Source organism: Aedes aegypti, chromosome 1 (genome assembly GCF_002204515.2).
Source record: "Aedes aegypti strain LVP_AGWG chromosome 1, AaegL5.0 Primary Assembly, whole genome shotgun sequence".
NCBI classification, from domain to species: Eukaryota; Metazoa; Arthropoda; class Insecta; order Diptera; family Culicidae; genus Aedes; species Aedes aegypti.
Window position 1 is genome coordinate 121,731,588 of NC_035107.1, and position 18,187 is coordinate 121,749,774.

General features: G+C 34.9%; 2 protein-coding genes and 4 non-coding genes across 12 annotated transcripts in view; 4 read left to right on the forward strand and 2 right to left on the reverse strand.

Moving 5' to 3' along the window:
* LOC5567724 (UPF0565 protein C2orf69 homolog) overlaps positions 1 to 18,187 on the forward strand; it is a 106,134-nt gene that overhangs the window by 65,056 nt on the left and 22,891 nt on the right. For 3 of the 4 annotated variants that reach the window (XR_002500814.1, XR_002500815.1, XM_021846572.1), the window contains exon 2: positions 8,716 to 8,748. The exons of the other annotated variant lie outside the window; for it this stretch is intronic. The gene's annotated coding sequence lies outside the window, so the exon portion shown is untranslated. The remainder of the gene's footprint in view (positions 1 to 8,715; positions 8,749 to 18,187) is intronic. 4 annotated transcript variants of the gene reach the window in all.
* Positions 274 to 9,472, reverse strand: LOC110673998 (TWiK family of potassium channels protein 18). Of its 4 annotated transcripts, none has more exons than XM_021846600.1 (2): positions 9,170 to 9,472; positions 274 to 1,589 (listed from the first exon to the last, which is right to left on the reverse strand). In XM_021846600.1, exon 2 carries the CDS (start codon positions 1,477 to 1,479, stop codon positions 436 to 438), a length of 1,044 nt encoding a protein of 347 aa, XP_021702292.1. In that variant the 5' UTR covers positions 1,480 to 1,589; positions 9,170 to 9,472; the 3' UTR covers positions 274 to 435. The 4 variants fall into 4 exon arrangements, with proteins under 4 accessions (XP_021702292.1, XP_021702285.1, XP_021702280.1 ...); XM_021846593.1 differs by having other exon boundaries at positions 274 to 1,663; XM_021846588.1 differs by having other exon boundaries at positions 274 to 1,712.
* Positions 12,538 to 12,609, reverse strand: Trnah-gug. The gene has a single exon. It is a non-coding gene; the product is annotated as a tRNA-His (tRNA).
* Positions 14,475 to 14,546, forward strand: Trnah-gug. The gene has a single exon. It is a non-coding gene; the product is annotated as a tRNA-His (tRNA).
* Trnah-gug lies at positions 15,652 to 15,723 on the forward strand. The gene has a single exon. It is a non-coding gene; the product is annotated as a tRNA-His (tRNA).
* On the forward strand, positions 17,154 to 17,225 carry Trnah-gug. Its single transcript has one exon. It is a non-coding gene; the product is annotated as a tRNA-His (tRNA).

The following is an 18,187-nucleotide window of genomic DNA, read 5'->3' on the forward strand; positions in this document are numbered from 1 at the left end:
AAATAGCTTTTGAGTTGGGTAGAGCACTTGCCGTTCGTTTATCAACCATAAAGATTCCTATTCCGCTTCATTTTGGGGCACGAAAAGTGGCACTGGGTACGTTTAAATATAGACAAAAGTGATGAAACTTAACAGATTCGCAATTACTGTCCATATTTACTGGAATGTCGAAATTAATGAATGCCAATTATACAAGCTGTCGATCGATAGTAGTATTTCACGCCCCTAACTGGCTGGTCGGATATAAACAATTCATAACTCATCTCACACCTTACAGATGCAAGCACCCTGCGATTTATTTCCGATTTCTTTATTGGCTCTGTCTTAAAAATTTTAAACATAATGTGATGCGTGGAAAAAGTGGCTGAAAGCTGTACAATCTAATTAAATATAACATTTTGTTTTATCATTGCTATTCGATCTACTGGTGGAATTTCAATCATAGTACTGGGACTCTTTACTGCTACCGAAGCACTTTGCGAATTTGGCGCTCATGTCTTCCAAACATAGTCTGGTGTCTTCTTTGATTTCCTGCATCTTGATTCGAACCTCCTCGCGCATCAGGATGTAACACATGGCCACAAGGCCCATTCCCAGCAACATGTACACGAAATTAATTACCAACTTGGTAGGTTTTCCACTCTGAGAGTCAAGAATGTTGGCACCTGGGACAAGATCGCCAATCCCGATTTTACATAAACTGGTTACACAGAAATAGGCCGAATCCAGATAGGTCCACTTTTCCCACTCCGCAAACATGATTGTCCCGGTGGCGATGTAGATCGAAATGACCCAAAGGCATGCCGTTGTTGGAACTATGATTCGTTTCTTCTGAGGAACACCACTTCCGTCTTCGATGTTCATATCATCATCTTGACTGTGACTGCACTCATGCAGCCATGTATACAACCATTTAAAGGTAGATGCTAGCACTTTTCCCATGTTCATAAAGTACAGAATGTACAGTGGTATTCCAAATGTAGCATATATTACAGTAGCGCCCTTGCCCCATGCAGTCCTGGGAACCATGTTTCCGTATCCGATCATTGTAAATACCGCTAAACAGAACATGAGGGCGGCCGGGAAGTTCCACACTTCCTCCGGATGTCGGCCATCGTAGCCTTTCCGAATAGCTTCCGCAAAGTCATCCTGATACCGTTTCAGAACGATATCCGCCTCCAAATGCCAAATTGAACTATTGAATAAATTATGCTGCTCTGTAACGTCCCACAGCTCAGCGGCACAGTTTCGTCGAAGGTTTTCCACATGCTCGATCAATGGATTCGGTTCCTGGGTCTCTATGGACATAAAACTCGCAGCCCCAACCAAGGCGTACACCACGATAAGCCCTCCAACGCCGACTTGGGTGCACATGAATGCGATAAACTTCCTACAGCAGTCCTTCACCTTTTCACGGGGATCACTTGTGGTCGTCGAGGAAGATCCTCGACTCCGCACTGACGATCTCTGCCGATTCATCGTCACTCGCAAGATGCTTGCCTTCCTATTCTCAGTTAGAATGTTTTTAGTTTCGCTGCTCTTTTCACCCGATGCGGCATTCACAGTTCCGCGCGATACTCTTTACTCCACTAATTATAGACGCAAATAAGCGGAGAAATTCATTTTCATCATCTTCTCTTCTCTACGCAATCAATTTGTAGCTCTAAAAATGACGCGTCTCATCACAATTTATTTTCCTACATCTTTCGTTACTTTTTTTGGAACAAAGCATGGATCATTCTAAATTTGAACGGGACATGAATTTGATTATTAGCCATTGCCCTTCCAATTCCGATATTCAAAATAATTAGGATACATAGGGTAGTAATTAATGCTCAAATCTACTTATAGTATATTAGTGATTATGCACAGATGGTTCGAAAATATGTTATATGACAAATAGTATTTGAAATATTTCTAAGGGGGAGGAATTCAAAAGTTTAGAATGTCAGCGTCACGTAATAAGGGATACTAAGAGGAATTTCTTCAGAATTTTTCACAATGGATTCTTCTGTCCTCCAATGCTACTATAACTATACATACTACTTTCTACAGGAAATATCCTTACAAATTTTCGCGTGTATTATCCCAGGTTTTCCCTCAGTTATTTGTTCCATTTCCCAATTTTGTACAGGAGTTCCTTCTAGGATATCTACAAAGGTTTATTCTTATTTTTTTTCATGAAACTCGTTTAAGGATTTTTCCATGAAACCCAACAAGAATCCTTCTAGGAGAGTTCCTACGCAAGTTTTTCAGGCTTTTTCATAAAGATTTTTCCAAAAATTCATCCACAGTTTCTTCCAGCAATTGATTAAACATCCGACAGTGTTGATCTAATAAAAGCTCTTTTAGGTTGTACAATAAACAAGATCAGGGATTCCTCATGAAGTTACTAGAGACATTCCTCTAAGAATTTCACCATTTCTTGCAGGAAATGTTCCTGCATTACTACCAATTCTTCTTCGAGTAATTCCTCTAAAGTCTGCATTATTTACGCAGGAAGCACATTTTATGAATTTCGAAGAATTTTAACGTAATCTCATTAGCTGAACAGTTCGGTCAATTCGGTAATTACGGAAAAAAAATGTAAAAAATACGTTAATTCACATTACTGAACTGAAGCTTATAAGATTTCACCGACATTCGTAAAATAACCTAAGTTTGTATGGTTGCACTCCAGTTAATAATACAATAGTTATTCCAGTAGTTCCTCTGATCATTCATACAAAATTTTTTTTGGGATGATTTCCAAAAAAAAACCGTTAGAAAATCCGGCAAAAAATTGTTTGCGTGTCGCAAGGATCAAATTTTGTGTCTCTAGTAGATTTGGGGTTGTTAAATCTGATGCCATTCTCAAAAACGTTCCAGCACGTCACTATTTTGAGCTACAGCTCGCCATGAAATTTCAAGCACTATTTATCACCTTTTTTAGTGATTCAATCCAACAATAATACAAAATAGGACTTATACTTTCATTTGAGATATAATTTGGTTTAAATTACACGATTAAAATTAGATTAAACCGACATTTTCAACACGTATGCAGTGTTCATACAAAATTCTTCACGTCTATTCTATGGTAAAATACAATACTTTTGTAAACCATCAAAAAATAACTTTTAAGCATCGATAGTATTATGAACTTTGTTGATAAGTAGACGGGGTTGGGTGTCTAATGGCCACCGCTTCTGCTTCATATGCAGAAGGTCGTGTGTTCGATCCCAGGCTCGTCCCTTTCCTCATACTTTGTAGTTGTATCTTTCACTTGCTTCTATCTTCTACTCTCAATCTATCACACTTACACCCTATCCGTTCATAGCTTTCCCAACAAAATCGAATGAATTACGTTAAGGCCTAAGTAAAAATCGTGCATATGTCAAAAGTGAAAGACAGTTTTCGCCGTTGAAATCTACAAATCGGAAAAAAACAGACAGCTGATTAATTTTCAAAATAAAAATGCTGTGTGTTTTTACTATTCTCGATTTGTCGATTTTAAGCACGAAAACTGCTTTTTCGTTTTTGACATTTGCTCCATTTTTACTTTGGCCTCAAGTACATATGGCGTTGCATACCTCAAGGCGTTTAACGTTGTAGGGGAACTGTGGGTAAAATGAACAGGAGGGGGGGGTAAAATGAAACGGTTTATGTTTCACGGTAAGGCTGATACAAATATTAAATTTCTTTTATGTCCGAGACCTTTTGGAAGGTACGAGGGGGGGGATAAAAATAAATAAGGAACAAAAAAATAAAAATGAAAAAAAAGTTATTTTTTCGAAATTTTTATTTTTAATGATAGTTGTTAAACTGTTTTAAATCATCCTCTGGATCATTATTTTACTTGTTTTTTACTTTGTAAATTGAAAAAACCTAACTGATGTCAAAAAAATGATGAATTTTTTTTTTCTCCCCTTCAAAATTTTCGGATTTTTGAAGGGGGGGGGTGACATAAAAGAAAATTAATATTTGTATCAGCCTAATTATGCTATAAAACTATGCAAAACATTGCACCATCAATAATCCTCAGACTAAGGAACTATTTCGACAACTCTAGCGCGATCTTGAACTATCAAAAGCTGGAAAAGTAAACAAAAACAAAGTACCGTAAAATGGGGTGAAGTTGATCATTTTTGAGCGATTCTGTTCTATAATGCCTAGTAGGATGCATGTACCGTTTTGTCTCAAATTCCGAACAGACTCATATTCCGAACACTCAGTTTTTGTATGGCAGTTTGGTTGAAATGTTTCGCTGAAATATGTCACCAAATAACAAGGAAATGACAGTCAACTGCAATTCAATTTTAACGTGTACAATATAATTTATACCGCGGCAGTAGTGATGATTCTCTAGTTTGAGACCAGTAAAATAAGCTCAGATGAATTTATTTGCGAAATTATCCATTTGGATACGATTTATTCGTGCTGTTCGGAATTTGAATCAAGGTGTTCGGAATATGAGACAGAATGAACAACGTGTTCGGCATTTGAATCAAAATGTTGTTTCATACTTTTACGTAAAAACAATACTAAAACTAATTAAATCAACATTATTATTGGTACACCCAACAGCTAACAGTTAGGCTTTGCGAAGAAATGAAAATTTACACTAATATCAGTCAATTTATGCCAATCAGATGTATTTGAAGTCACTCTTGGCCTTAAGTGTTCGGAATATGAGTCAAAACGGTATTCTCATCCAAATATTTTTCAAACCTGTACTGGCTGGACGTTTATCGAATTATAGAAACGATTTTTTTACAAATTGTTATCATAATAACAAAAACATTTTTTAAAAATCAAAAAGTGGAATTTTTCATTCCGGGGTGAAGTTGATCAATTACTGTGACATGTTTCCTAAAACAAAGAGACATGCTAATTACTAAATTTGCGATCCCTGATCCCGAATCAAGTCTCAAAAATCATACAACTTGTTGATAAATCAATCAATTTTATTGAATTGAATTTTGTAAAATCCAGAATACACCAAATAAAACGCCTAAAGGTGTGCAATTTTCTTTGAAATTGGCAACTCGCTCACAAAAAGAACATTTTTATCTCTGAAAATGATTTTTTATCCTCAATGCAAACATAAAACTAGGTTAACAGAACATATATGGAATGTACGAAACAGTTTATTTAAATGGTGTCTTTATATAGCCTTGGCAATAGTCGAATGTTTGGGGTAGAACCCTTTAATATTTCATCGAACATTTCCTTAAAAATCTGTTTTTTCCATGGTATAACTATATTGAACGACGAAACGAATTTGAAAACATCAAGAGCAGCTATCAAGTAATACAATATGACATAACTTGTGATAATTGAAAACGGATAATAGCTCTCTTGGTAGTTCATACACGTGGGTACGGGAATGATCAACTTCTCCCCACTGATCAACTACACCCCGAATTACGGTACGCCTCTCCGTTTTCTCATATGATGTAAATTTACACTCCTGGAATTTAAGGTTTTTATGACTAAAATCCCCCAGATAGCCGTTGCGGTAAACGCGCAGCTATTCAGCATGACCATGCTGAGGGTCGTGGGTTTGAATCCCGCTGGTCGAGGATCTTTTCGTAAAGAAAATTATATGTAGACTGCAAGCATGTTAAAAAAATCGATTTAATCTTAATTCAATCGTGCAATTTCAACCACATTATATCTGAAATGAAATTTAAAGTCCCATTTTGCATGCTTAGTGGATAAGAATCACAAAACTGTTTGATGAATCATACTTTAAATTTCATGTAAACATCAATGAATGAAAAGTCGTATTAAATAGTTCCCCTCATACAAAAGTTCAATTGCAACATCCTTAGCTACCATTTGGAGTTGAGCCCACAAGTTTTCTGATAAAGTGAAATGTTGGGACATTTGAAATAAAAATATGGATGTTGCAATGAAAAAAAGGTAGGTTCAAAAATCCATATGGAACAGTTATGCCTAGAGTGTCCATTTCCCGACCATTTTGCTCATCCCGGGACTCGGGACAAAAATCTAAGCTTGCCCCGGGATATCCCGGGATCCCGGGATTTATCAAATCAATATAAATAAAAATGGAATGGTGTTTGTATGCAAGAAGCATTTTGATTGAAAAGGATGAACAAATTTAACAATATGTTTTTTTTTTGTCGATGAAATAAACTGATAATGTAACTTTCCAAGATAATATGTTAATTATAGCCAATCACATTTCAGATAAAACTTTTTCATTCTTATGAAGTAACCTAACGAAAATTAAATGTTAGCTTTACTAATTACGGGTTTTGCTATGTATTTATTTTTAATTTGCTATAACATCTATGAATGGAAGTATGGTAAAAACTTAAGGTGAAGATGAATCGAAGCCAAACCTATAATTTTCAATAGCGCAAATCTGAAGAACCAAACATCCGTTTAACCCTCTAATACCCAAATTTTTATTTTCGATCTAAATATCATTTTTAGTTATCTAAAATCGTTCTAAACACGTTTTGGGCAATGATTTATTTTTATTCGCAATTCTATGGATTTCGGTTTTTGATTTTTATAATTTTTATTTTTGAACATCCCTACACTTTTTCATTTTTTCTTGAAGCCTCTTTTTGTTACTGTGTTTTGGCAATAATAAAAATTCGAATTTTTACGCTAATTTTAAAAATATCCAATTTTTAATATTTTTCTGGAAATATTTTTATTTTCCGTTATTTAACGGAAAAACAGGTTTAAAATTATTTCAATACCACCAAGCTCTTCTTTTGTGATAGGATGATCGTAGAAAAATATAAAAGGTACGATTTTTTCTATCACACGTTAAATGAACCCCGGGTATTTGTAGGTTATATAAGAATACAATTTTTCAAACAATTTTCAAAAATACAAAAAAGTTTCAAAAGTCATAACAAACTTTTCTTATATGCGTGTTATGAATCAAGGTTTTAGCCAAAAATAAAATCATTGTGATTTCCGAGCTACGAAAAAATACACAAAATTCCAAAGTGTACCCCGTCTAAAGGCGGGGTTGGGTATTAGAGGGTTAAGCTGAAAACTTAATCGATTGGTCACCACCAGCTAGTGCTCAAACGGGTGTTCGGCTCTCCAGATTTTTGCTCTTGAAAATTTGGGGTTTGGCTTCAATTTACAGTGCTGTTCTGAATAATAGCAGCGCATGTCGATTTTCATACAAAATGCTCAACTTTGACATGCTGTAGTTTTGTTCCCTTTCAAGCAATCGAGCTAAAATTTTCTCCACAAAACTACAAATATGATCAATTTTGTAACTACAAAATTTCAGTTTTTTCTGAGTCCCTGCCGAAAAGTGAGACACTAGGTGAAATTTTTCAAAAAAATAGCAGTTTTTCATTTTAAAATTTTTTTTCTACAAATATTTTAAACATTTTCGGTATAGGTGTAGGTTTGATAAGTAGGAGGAGATTGTTCCAATGGTAAGTGATATACAATTTAAAACTATAATGTCAAGCAGAAATTCAAATTTTTAAAACTGCTATTTTTTCGAACAATTTCACCTAGTATCTCACTTTCCGGCAGGGGCTTAGAAAATTTTGAAATTTTGTGTTTACAAAATTGGGCATATTTGTAGTTCTGTGGAGAAAATGTCAACTCGATTGCTTGAAAGGGAACAAAACTACAGCATGTCAAAGTTGAGCATTTTGTATGAAAATCGACATGCGCTGCTATTATTCAGAACAGCACTGTATCTTCACCTTAAGTCATAATTTTTGAATAACATTTGAAGAGTCATAAAAACTTCAGAACAAAAGAAACGATTAAACATCATTAAGGGTATTGTAGATCATGCTAAAAGTTTATCACTAAAAATTATTGACTTAAGTTTAGGTGTACTTTCAAATTTGCTATATCAGCATAGGCTCATAAAAACAGCTAATGTTGAAAAAACATTAAAATTTTGCAACTAGACAAATATGTGTTCCTCACTAAATTGGTCTTTTTACGAAAATGATAACTCGTTTATTATCTTGTTTAACATCATTGTTTTTTATTGAAATTTAGTGGTTTTCATCAAATTCTACGTACATTTCGAGAATCCCGGGATGTCAGAGCTAAAATCCCGGGAAACGGGAAATTCCGAAATTCGTCAAATCCCGGGATTTTTCGTCCCGGTATGTCCCGGGATGGGCACTCTAGTTATGCCTTTATGGGTAGAATAAGTGACATATAATCTGCCAAGAAAACTCAAAACAATCTTCTTGTAGATAGCTGAATATTTATAAACAATATTTTTTTTTTGTCAGAATTTATGGGGAGTGGATGATACTTTGGCCCCCTGTAAAATTATTGAGGGAGCATCAAGTAATTCGCCATACCCCACCCCCTCCCGAAGTTGACGCATATAATTATATCAAGTATGCCATCATTTTCGATACTTCAAAAAGAGGTAGGCTACAAATAAGTATGAAGTTCCATACAAATATTAGTACAACTCTCAAATTGAAATTCAAATTTACAATATGTCATAAATAATGCATTTTTGAAATTAAACTACTGTGTCGGGTTGTTGATTAAATTAGACATTTTTATCAAAATATGGTAAATATTCAAGTATATCCGAAAGGCATCTTGACATGAATATTCCGTAAAATAATATTATTTTCTATTTAATTTGTACGTTGAAGTCAGAATAACGCGTCTATGTGCATTTTTGCCGAATTATCTAATTTATGTGTAGGTACTAATAGATTATATTATCTCTCATTTCAGGTTTGTGCGACACTTTCTCCTGCAACGTAAAAGGTTAGTTAATAAAACGTTCATGTCAACTGTAGATACATGTCTGCCATCAATAACTAACGAATATTGCATTATCGCTAAGACCTTAAAAGTATCCTTTCTTCTTCTTGGCATTACGTGCTCACTGGGGCAGAGCCTGATATTCAGCTTAGTGTTAAACCAATCACGAATCGAACCCAGATACATTCATCATGGCTTTGCATTGTAGCCGCAGACTTTTAACCATGAGACTAAATAAGGCCCCAGTATCCCTATCGAAAACGGTTCGATCATGAATGCAATTTATCGTTCACAAATTTAAAATGTTCCATGCTTCATCTTGTAAACAAGTTTTTCTCAGCTAGAGCACGTGTCTCTCTTTGTGTTGGATTCATAACACTCTCGTCTTTCAAATTTTCTCACTCGACGTATAATATTTTCTCACTCTCTCGGAATTTTCCTTATTGATGGAACTGTCACTTGGTGCAGAGGCCTCAAATCATATTCGTTCCATTTTCGGACATCTTTGCCGTGATTTACGCGATCGTAAAATGCAGCAAATCACTTCCAGCGGTTCGCTCCCAGCAAGGAATGATAGTTTTTTGGTTCTGTTGATCTCCGAACTAACTAAATTCGCGCCGTTTGATGTCGATCTACTTTACGGAGCTCGATCGCGGTGGCAAAGGACGGAACTCGGAAAAGCGCGTTTTCACCGATGTAAGTCTCGTTCTGAACTGGGAGAGCTGGTTCGGAAAATTTGCTACGGTTTCATGAGTTTTCCACTTGAGATGCTTGGGGTGCATATGTGTTGGTGTGTTTAACCCGGCTAATTTCAAGTAAGAAACTGAACTGAGAATTAAGTGGCATCCTGCTGTTGACTAGCGCAGAACGTTTGAGAGTTGTTTGGGGCTGCAATAGCTAAATATCGTAAAGGTAGTAAATTCATAATGACAGTTATGCGCTCGAATAAACATAATTATTTGCATTGTTTTGCGACTGTATGCAGATCATACAGGGGTAGATGGTATAATAATTCATCTTTAAACTTAATCCTGACTGTAGTGATTTTCTAATATAAGCTGGCACTCTGCATTACGTCAACAGATTTGATTCACAGATATCTACGGATTATAAGAAATTTATGGGATCACTGGATAGAGCGGCACTTGGAGTTTGGAAATCCAATCTCCCATATTTCCCATATATTCCATGAAAATAGTGTTCTGCGAAATTTTCGACTTTCTAGGTGGCCCAAAAACGACGTAGATTTATATGGAAATTACTATGGTGAAATTTTGGAAAATGTTCCAAACACGTTAGTACTGTAATGTAAGTGCAAACTTATCATCCCATAGTGAAAACTCATTCTTCAAACCATTACAATGAAATTTGTTTAAGAGATCAATTAAACCCGACAAATAGGAGGAGATGAAATATTCATAAGTCGACTGCAAAGCGACCTTCGAGTGCATTGTTGACCAGTTAATTCAAAAGTGCATCTTCTTGTTTTAATCCGTCTAATATGAAATCTCGTCTGTAATCCAAATTAGTAGTAAATTTAATAAGTTTTACCGGAAAACCATGTTCATACATCTGTCAAAGCTCACTTGTTTGAAGCTCACTGAATCATAAGCTGTCTTTAAATCAATAATGATGATAATGGTTATGAATTTGCAAGTTAGTTATACTTCCGTAATTTATCTAAAACCATTCGAGAGGTGAACAGGTGAAGTTGCTATCAGTTTTTGAATCTTTGCGTGTTTCTGTTGAAACACAGCCTGGTAAATATACTTCCATGGCTGCCTATTTGCATTTTCTATGCACTGGAAACAAATTCCTTTGCTTGAAACTTGCAGAAATTGACTTGCAATAAGTCAAATGGGGCCTTCCTTAGCCCGGTTGGTCCAGGATCTTTTCGTAATGGAAATTTCCTTCACTTCTCTGGGCATGAAGTATAATCGAACCTGCCACACGATATACGAATGCGAAAATGACAACTTTGGCAAAGAAAGCTCTTTGTTAATAACTGTGGAAGGGCTCATAAGAACAAAAACGAAGAAGCAGGCTCTGTCCCAGTGAGAACGGTAATGCCAAGAAGAAGAAAAATTCAAAAAAATATCATTGGTGACGTTAATGCCAAAAATCGCTTATGGAATAATTCGCAAAGCAATTCTGAAGGTACAATTTTATTTGATGATGATGATTACTTATTTTTCCTCTTTTAGAAACCCTTCTACGATTAATTTGGTCTTAACATACTCTAGTCACCTTGGTAGCCAACTAGTTACTCATGCTGATTTTGAAGCGGTTCTCAATCCTATGAGCTCCACTTTCAATCATTTTCGAGCCGACTGGTATACATATGAAACATATATCGATAGTAATCTTGATGTTAACATTTCTTTACAAACAAAACTTGATATGGACAATTCCTAAATTAAAAGAGGAAAACAAACTGTTATTAATTAATTGCGAGAATACTTCAAAACTTGCTATGCAGTTCGAAAACGCGCTCAATGTTGGTGTAGGGTTTACTATTTCGATTTAAAATTAAGTTACTCAGGAAAGTATTCTCAATCCAAAATTCCAACATATCTGAAGGCTGTTCTACTGGTCTTGCTTTTCTATACATAGAAAAAACATTCGACAGTGTTTGACATGAAGGCTTGACTGTAAAATTAAAAAAAAACTTTTATTTTCCATCATACATTGTTAGAGTAATCCAAAGTTATCTGTCAAATCGTACACTTCAGGTTAATTATCAGAACTCCAAGTCTGAAAGATTTCCTGTAAGAGTGGTGTTTCTCAAGGCAGCATTTTGAGACCAATATTATGTATTATTTAAACATCTGATTTACCTGACTTAAATCAGAGTTGTTAAAAATCTTTGGTGATCGAAACGAAAACTCTGTTGTATATTGTAATAAGTTTGGATATATTTTCTCCATACTTACAAAAATGTAAGATTTCTCCTAATGCTTCCAAAACCCAACTTATAATATTCCCACATAAACCAATAGCTCTTTATTTGAAACCATCAAATGAAATGTAATATGTTGTTAACAAAATGTTAACATGTAAAAGCTTAATTTAGTTTTATCAAATTAAGATGACAGGTCAGACAGATTTCTATTAAAAATTCAAACGACACAAATCATCATTCTTTTATAATGACTTTAAAAAAAGCAAGCTGATTGATCGATAGCTAGAGGTTTTGGCAGGATTTTTGTCCGATTTCAAATTGGTACAATCTTGGCATTTTTCCAGTTGTCAGATACCAACTGAAAACATTTGTTAGATATGTTAACGATACGCTACCTACCACTAACCCAAAAATTACTGAAAACATTCTCTTGAATGCTTTCAAAATCCTGAGCAACTTGATTTTCAATTGGATTAAACTTACTATACTTATTTATTTCTGAACAGCGCCGCTTATTTTTTACGAGGAAATTAGATGGAAACTGCTGAGCTTTTTATATTTCACCAACCTTCAGACTACATGAAAATGCGAAGCTTTCGTTTTACACCGCTCGTTGCGAACTTGTATGCAAAGTTGCACGTATAATGGGAGCTTATGTCGGCATCGTTCGTTTTGTGCTCGTTGCACAGGATTGTGAAATTAATTTTGCTTGATAATTGCAGCGAAAATTCATTTAATAAAAATAACATTTTAATAGTGTTAAAAACTCTTTTCAGTTCTGATGAAACTGTTAGTGACGATTGATACTTTGTGAGAAATGGATCAAGCAATTGAACGAATCAAAAAAAAACATACCTTTCCGTGACAATGGCTTACAGTTGAGAGGCCATTGCCGTGACCAGGATTCGAACCTGGGTTACCACGGCCACAACGTGGGGTCCTAACCACTAGACGATCACGGCTGTAAAGGACTGGCAAGGGGGCTACAGATGAATTGTGTTCATATTCTACATGTTCAAGGTTATTGATATTACGTTGGTTGATATTTATTGTTAGGTAAAGTCTTTTCGCTATTGTATTTTAAGGTTTAATCTTAGTTAAAACGATATTAGCTTAAAATATTAAATACTTTCACTCTGCAATGTCGATCTTATTTTGTTATGTGCACAAAAAATAATAGCAAATGCAAACCTAGGTACGAAATAATATAATAGCATTTAAAGAGCTTATTATGGAACTTTTTATGAAATTACTAAATTGAGACTTAGGATAAAAAATGATACAAACCGCATTAAGTTCGGAAACATCTACATAGTATAGCGTTGGGCGATTTTGAATCGATGTTCCGAAAATCGATGTTTTCATTCCGATTAATCGATTTTTTGAATTGATGTTTGGAGCACCTAAAATCGGGTGAATCGATTCTCTGTATTCGATTTTTTCGATTCGATTCATTTTGTTAAAATCGATAAATATTTCTCAATGAGTTGGTGAAAAAGAAATCAAATTTTGAATTAGTTTTGAAGTAGTAGATCTGCTCGATTGATTTTCAAAACTGATTTGAGTGAAAGACGTTGAAATCGAATGCAAATGCATTTGCTATAATGTCAAACTTTATAAATTTCAATTTCCATTCGATTCGAATCGATTCAAAAACATCGATGCAAACGATTCGATTGAATCGGTGAAAGTTCAAATGTGAATCGATTCATTAACAACGATGTTTTGGACTAATTTGCCCAACGCTAATCTAGTATCGATTTATAGAAGTATTAACATATGTTACAGTAGTCTAAGTTACGAAATATCGAATACATGAGAGGTAACTATATTCTACAAATACGTAAATTCCCGTATCTATATTCGAAGCAACAGCTTTTCGTATGGAGGAAACGAAACTTACAAACTTCTAGACTAACTTATTGTTTCTTTAAGCTTCTTACAGATTCCCGATTTTTTTACAATAACACTTGCTATTTTCAACATTTTTTTAGATAGAGCTTATCTTGTAAATAGCTTTTATTAATTCCAAATAAGGAATTATTATCTGTTAAATTGAACTCATATTATACACAAGAATATTTATACAATGTACATATATTTTCAAAGCTACTGAGCTAGCTAATTTAAAACCGTAGTTAGCTTTTTATCTATTTTGATAATCAGATATGAAAGAATATCTCGTTTCAATAGCTTTCATTTACTTTTCAAAAAGGGCAAATCCGTACACTCAACAAATTTGCGTCAAATTTTCAAGTCACATAACTTTCCAATCACTGGTTTTTCGCTTTATATGAAATTTATGTCATGTTCATTTTTTTTTCATAGTATGCGATCAATGCATCTTGAGTTGTCGCTTACTTAGAAAACATCGTGTAAATTTACGTCATAGACGTCGCCCGACATATTGAAGCAAGTAAAATAAAGTAAATTTAAGGCACAAATAACGTAATTTTGCATCACATTGAACATAATATTGTATGGATCACACGACTTTTCCGTCACATTGGATGCAATTTTAAAAGAACGACGCATTTTTTAGTGCACATACAATCAAATTTGCGTCATTTTATTTTAAAATATGTTCTAGAAAAAAAATATTTTCAAAAGTATCATGTGTAGAATCGTTTTTTTTTTTTGTAGGTTGAAGATGTTTTCAAATTATCGCATTTTACTTTTCCAGTACACCAAAACACTCATGTGTTAATATTGAAACCAAACTGCAAGGGAGTTTCTATAAATACCAAAGCAATCAAAACTTCACACGACCTTGAAAATGAAGCATATGTTCGAGATTTTATTATGGTTCATTTGACCAGCTTCTACAGCCGTGATCGTCTAGTGGTTAGGACCCCACGTTGTGGCCGTGGTAACCCAGGTTCGAATCCTGGTCACGGCAATGACTTCCAACAGTCATTGTCACGGAGAGGTTAGATTTTTTCTTCATTCGCCGTTTACCAGCATACGATAGCACAAGTACACCGCTACTCATTATTGAAAGCTCAATCGTACAATCTGCCACATGTAGGAATTTCACAACTTGATGAAAACTACGGTCGAAGGGAAGACGTTGTATATTGAATACAAACTTGTACGCTATGCTGCGTATGTGCTATGCAGCAATCATGTTTTAGTTGAAAACTTCAAATAAGAGGACAGATAAGCTTATAGAGTAGTGGTTTTCAAATCGTAGTCCCCGAAGCAGTTGGAACTCCGTATATCGATGCTTTGAGATAACCGTAAAACGGGGTAACTTTAGTAGTTTTTGTGATCAAAATTTGAATATTTATACACTCACACACAGATGATGTATTTGTGTTTATGTAATCAAAAACAAACTTTACATTTTGGGCTAACTTTTATAGTGAGCTAAAACACATGGAAATCCACAAGAATAGCACTGGTTCTCGTCTGTTCAGTTTAAACACGATTATAGAATTTGTGTGAACAATGTTACTTCCTGTTATGCAATCAATTAAGAAATCATTTTGAAAAATCATAGTCTATGCTTTAGATTATGAGCTTTACAAAACCCCTTTATCATATATTACGTTTACTTGTAAAATGGAAATTTTAAAGGTTACCAACTCCTATACTTTGGGTCAAAAATTTTGAATATAGCTTTTAGAAAGAAACCGTATCAGCCACAATCCATGTTGTTATAGTATAAAATAATATAATATAACAAATCTAACGGATAGCTAAACATTATTTTAGAGATATTGTATTAGGGGTATTGTTTAACTGTTGTATTTGGCATTGAGAAAATTTAGAAGCTTTTCCGTAATCGATATAAGAGTAGATAAAGCATCGTTGTTTTGCTTGAATCCCAAATGATATTTTGATTTTCTAAAAGTTGGCGAATTTGTATCTTACTATGAAAAGTTTTCATACATAAATAATTATTTTAATAAAATTTCAACATATTCTGAAATCTCTTATGGCAAATTTTTTAACGTCTACACTACATGTATCGATTGCTCTGTTCTCGCCGGTCCTCTATAGCCGTGATCGTCTAGTGGTTAGGACCCTACGTTGTGGCCGTAGTAACCCAGGTTCGAATCCTGGTCACGGCAATGACTTCCAACAGTCATTGTCACGGAGAGGGTATTTTTTAATGTAAGGAATAACTTATTTCCAAGTAGTCCTAGCGGAGAAAGCACAACATCAAGGGTATACCGAGGATTATGGGTTCGAATCTCGCCGGTAGAGGATCTTTTTGTGTAGGAAATTTTCCTGACTTCCCAGATCCTTGCTTCACGATATATAAATGCAAAAATTGTACACCCGCAAAAGAAGCTACTGACTGAGGTAAATGTGAAAGAGCTGGTAGAACAAAACTTGAGAAACAGACTTTGTCCCAGCTGGCACGTAACACCAAAAAGAGAAGTAGAGAAAGAACTCATCCCTCTTCAAACATAATTAAAGGATTCTTTTGAAGTTTGGGAGGATTTAAAGGAAATCTAGCTCACGTCATGTGAAGGTTTCATGGAAATGGCAAGCCTATTGCATTAGTCCCATCATAATATACTGTGGTATTTCATAATATTCTGTGCATTTGATTGCACAGCATATTATGTAATTTGATTTCTGAAATCCAGATATGATAGGTATTATAGACACCCAGACAACCAGAAGTGGCATGAAAGTTCAAATAATAAATCTTTTATTCATACACATTACATTAAAACCGCAAACACGGTGAATAAAATCGTCAGATTGATGAGTTTCCTCGCATATATCGCTTTTTTTTTGAGTTTATTTGTACATTTTATTTCGTCCCGTACACTCGTACAAAGTAAGTCGAATCAATCCGTAGCAGCTGTCGAATCAACATTTGTTATCAATGTTTAAGTCGCATAAGATAACTGGTAGAAAATTTATACACACGCATTGTATGCTATAATTCATCCCACAATATATGCACGTATATCGCATCCACTTTTGTACGTAGAAGGCCTTTTCGCGGCATCTTATAAGTGAAATTTTGTACATGCAAAGCCTCCAGGTGATTTCGTTATATGTACGTACATTTTGGTTGTCTGGGCAGTGTCTTTCCTCTCTTGCATAATGAACATACTAAGTATCAAAACGGCTTATTTTTCGACTAGATAATAGGCCAAGTTCTCAGCATAGATAATAAACAAATAAATAAATGGGATGGTGTTTGTATGTCACGACATGGCTTGAAAACGGCTCAGCGGATTTTCGTGATTATTCCACAAGTGGAAAGGTAAAGGGCTGCGAAGTGTTCGTCTGACGATAAAGTTTAGGAAAATCTCCAGAATTCTAGAAAAAAATGGAAACTTATTTGTAATTTTATAAGTGAGATCTCTAGACGTTTTTAAACAGCCTACTTGATGGCAAGACGAAATTTTCCGGGACCACTAGTATATGAATAAATATTTCAATAACATTTCAACATATTCTGAAATTTCGAACGGCAAACATGACATTTTTGAACGTATACACATGTAGATTGTTCTGTTCTTGCCGGTCCTCTATAGCCGTGATCGTCTAGTGGTTAGGACCCTACGTTGTGGCCGTAGTAACCCAGGTTCGAATCCTGGTCACGGCAATGACTATCAATTAGTCATTGTCACGGAGAGGTTATTTTTTAATGTGACAAATAACCTATTCCCAAGTAGCCGTAGCGGTAAACGCGTAGCTATTCACCAAGACCACACCGAGGATCATGGGTTCAAATCTCGCTGGTAGAGGATCTTTTCGAGTAGAAAGTTTTCTCGAATTCCCAGAGCCTTGCTACACGATATACAAACGCAAAAAATACACATTCATTAAAAAGCTCTCAGTAAGTAAATATGGGAAAGCTCGTATAGCAAAACTTGAGAAGCAGACTCTGTTCCAACTGGGACATAACACCAACAATGAAAACTATAAGAACAACTCATCCCACTTCCAAAAGTTATAAAAATCATCCTTTTTAAGCTTGAAAAAAATTAAAACGAATCAAGCTGAGAACACTTCATATGAAGCTTTTATGGAAATGACAAACCTTTTGTATTCGGCCATCATAATATTTTCTGATATTCTTTCTTGCACAATGGACAAACAAAATATCACAACGGTTTGGTGTTTCTTCTAGATAAGGTGCTAATTTCTCAGCATCTATTTATTCCATCATAATATTCTGCGCAAAAGTGTTGAATCTCACGGGATTTTTTCCCGGATTCCGTTGTAGCTATTAGCTATTTAGCTATTCAGCAGGCATCCATGGAGCTCCTGCCGCCAATAGTTCATTAATGTAATCCAAATTTTATAGGTATTATAGAAAGTGTGTCCTATTTCATGCACAATGAACAAACTGAAGAACGGTTTGATATCTCGGCTAGATAATGGGCGAAGTTCTCAGCATCGATATCTTTCTATCTTCTATTATTATCAAAAAATGGAATGGTGTTTGTATGACACGAAATGACTTAAGAACGGGCCATCGAATTTTTAAAATTCTCTCCATCATGTTTCTGTAGTGCTATGACGAGGTTGTGTGTATAAAAAGCACAGGATATTAACCGGAAT

Coding starts and splice junctions, on each gene's coding strand:
- LOC110673998 (XM_021846600.1), bottom strand. CDS start 1,479: ATGAATCGGCAGAGATCGTCAGTGCGGAGTCGAGGATCTTCCTCGACG.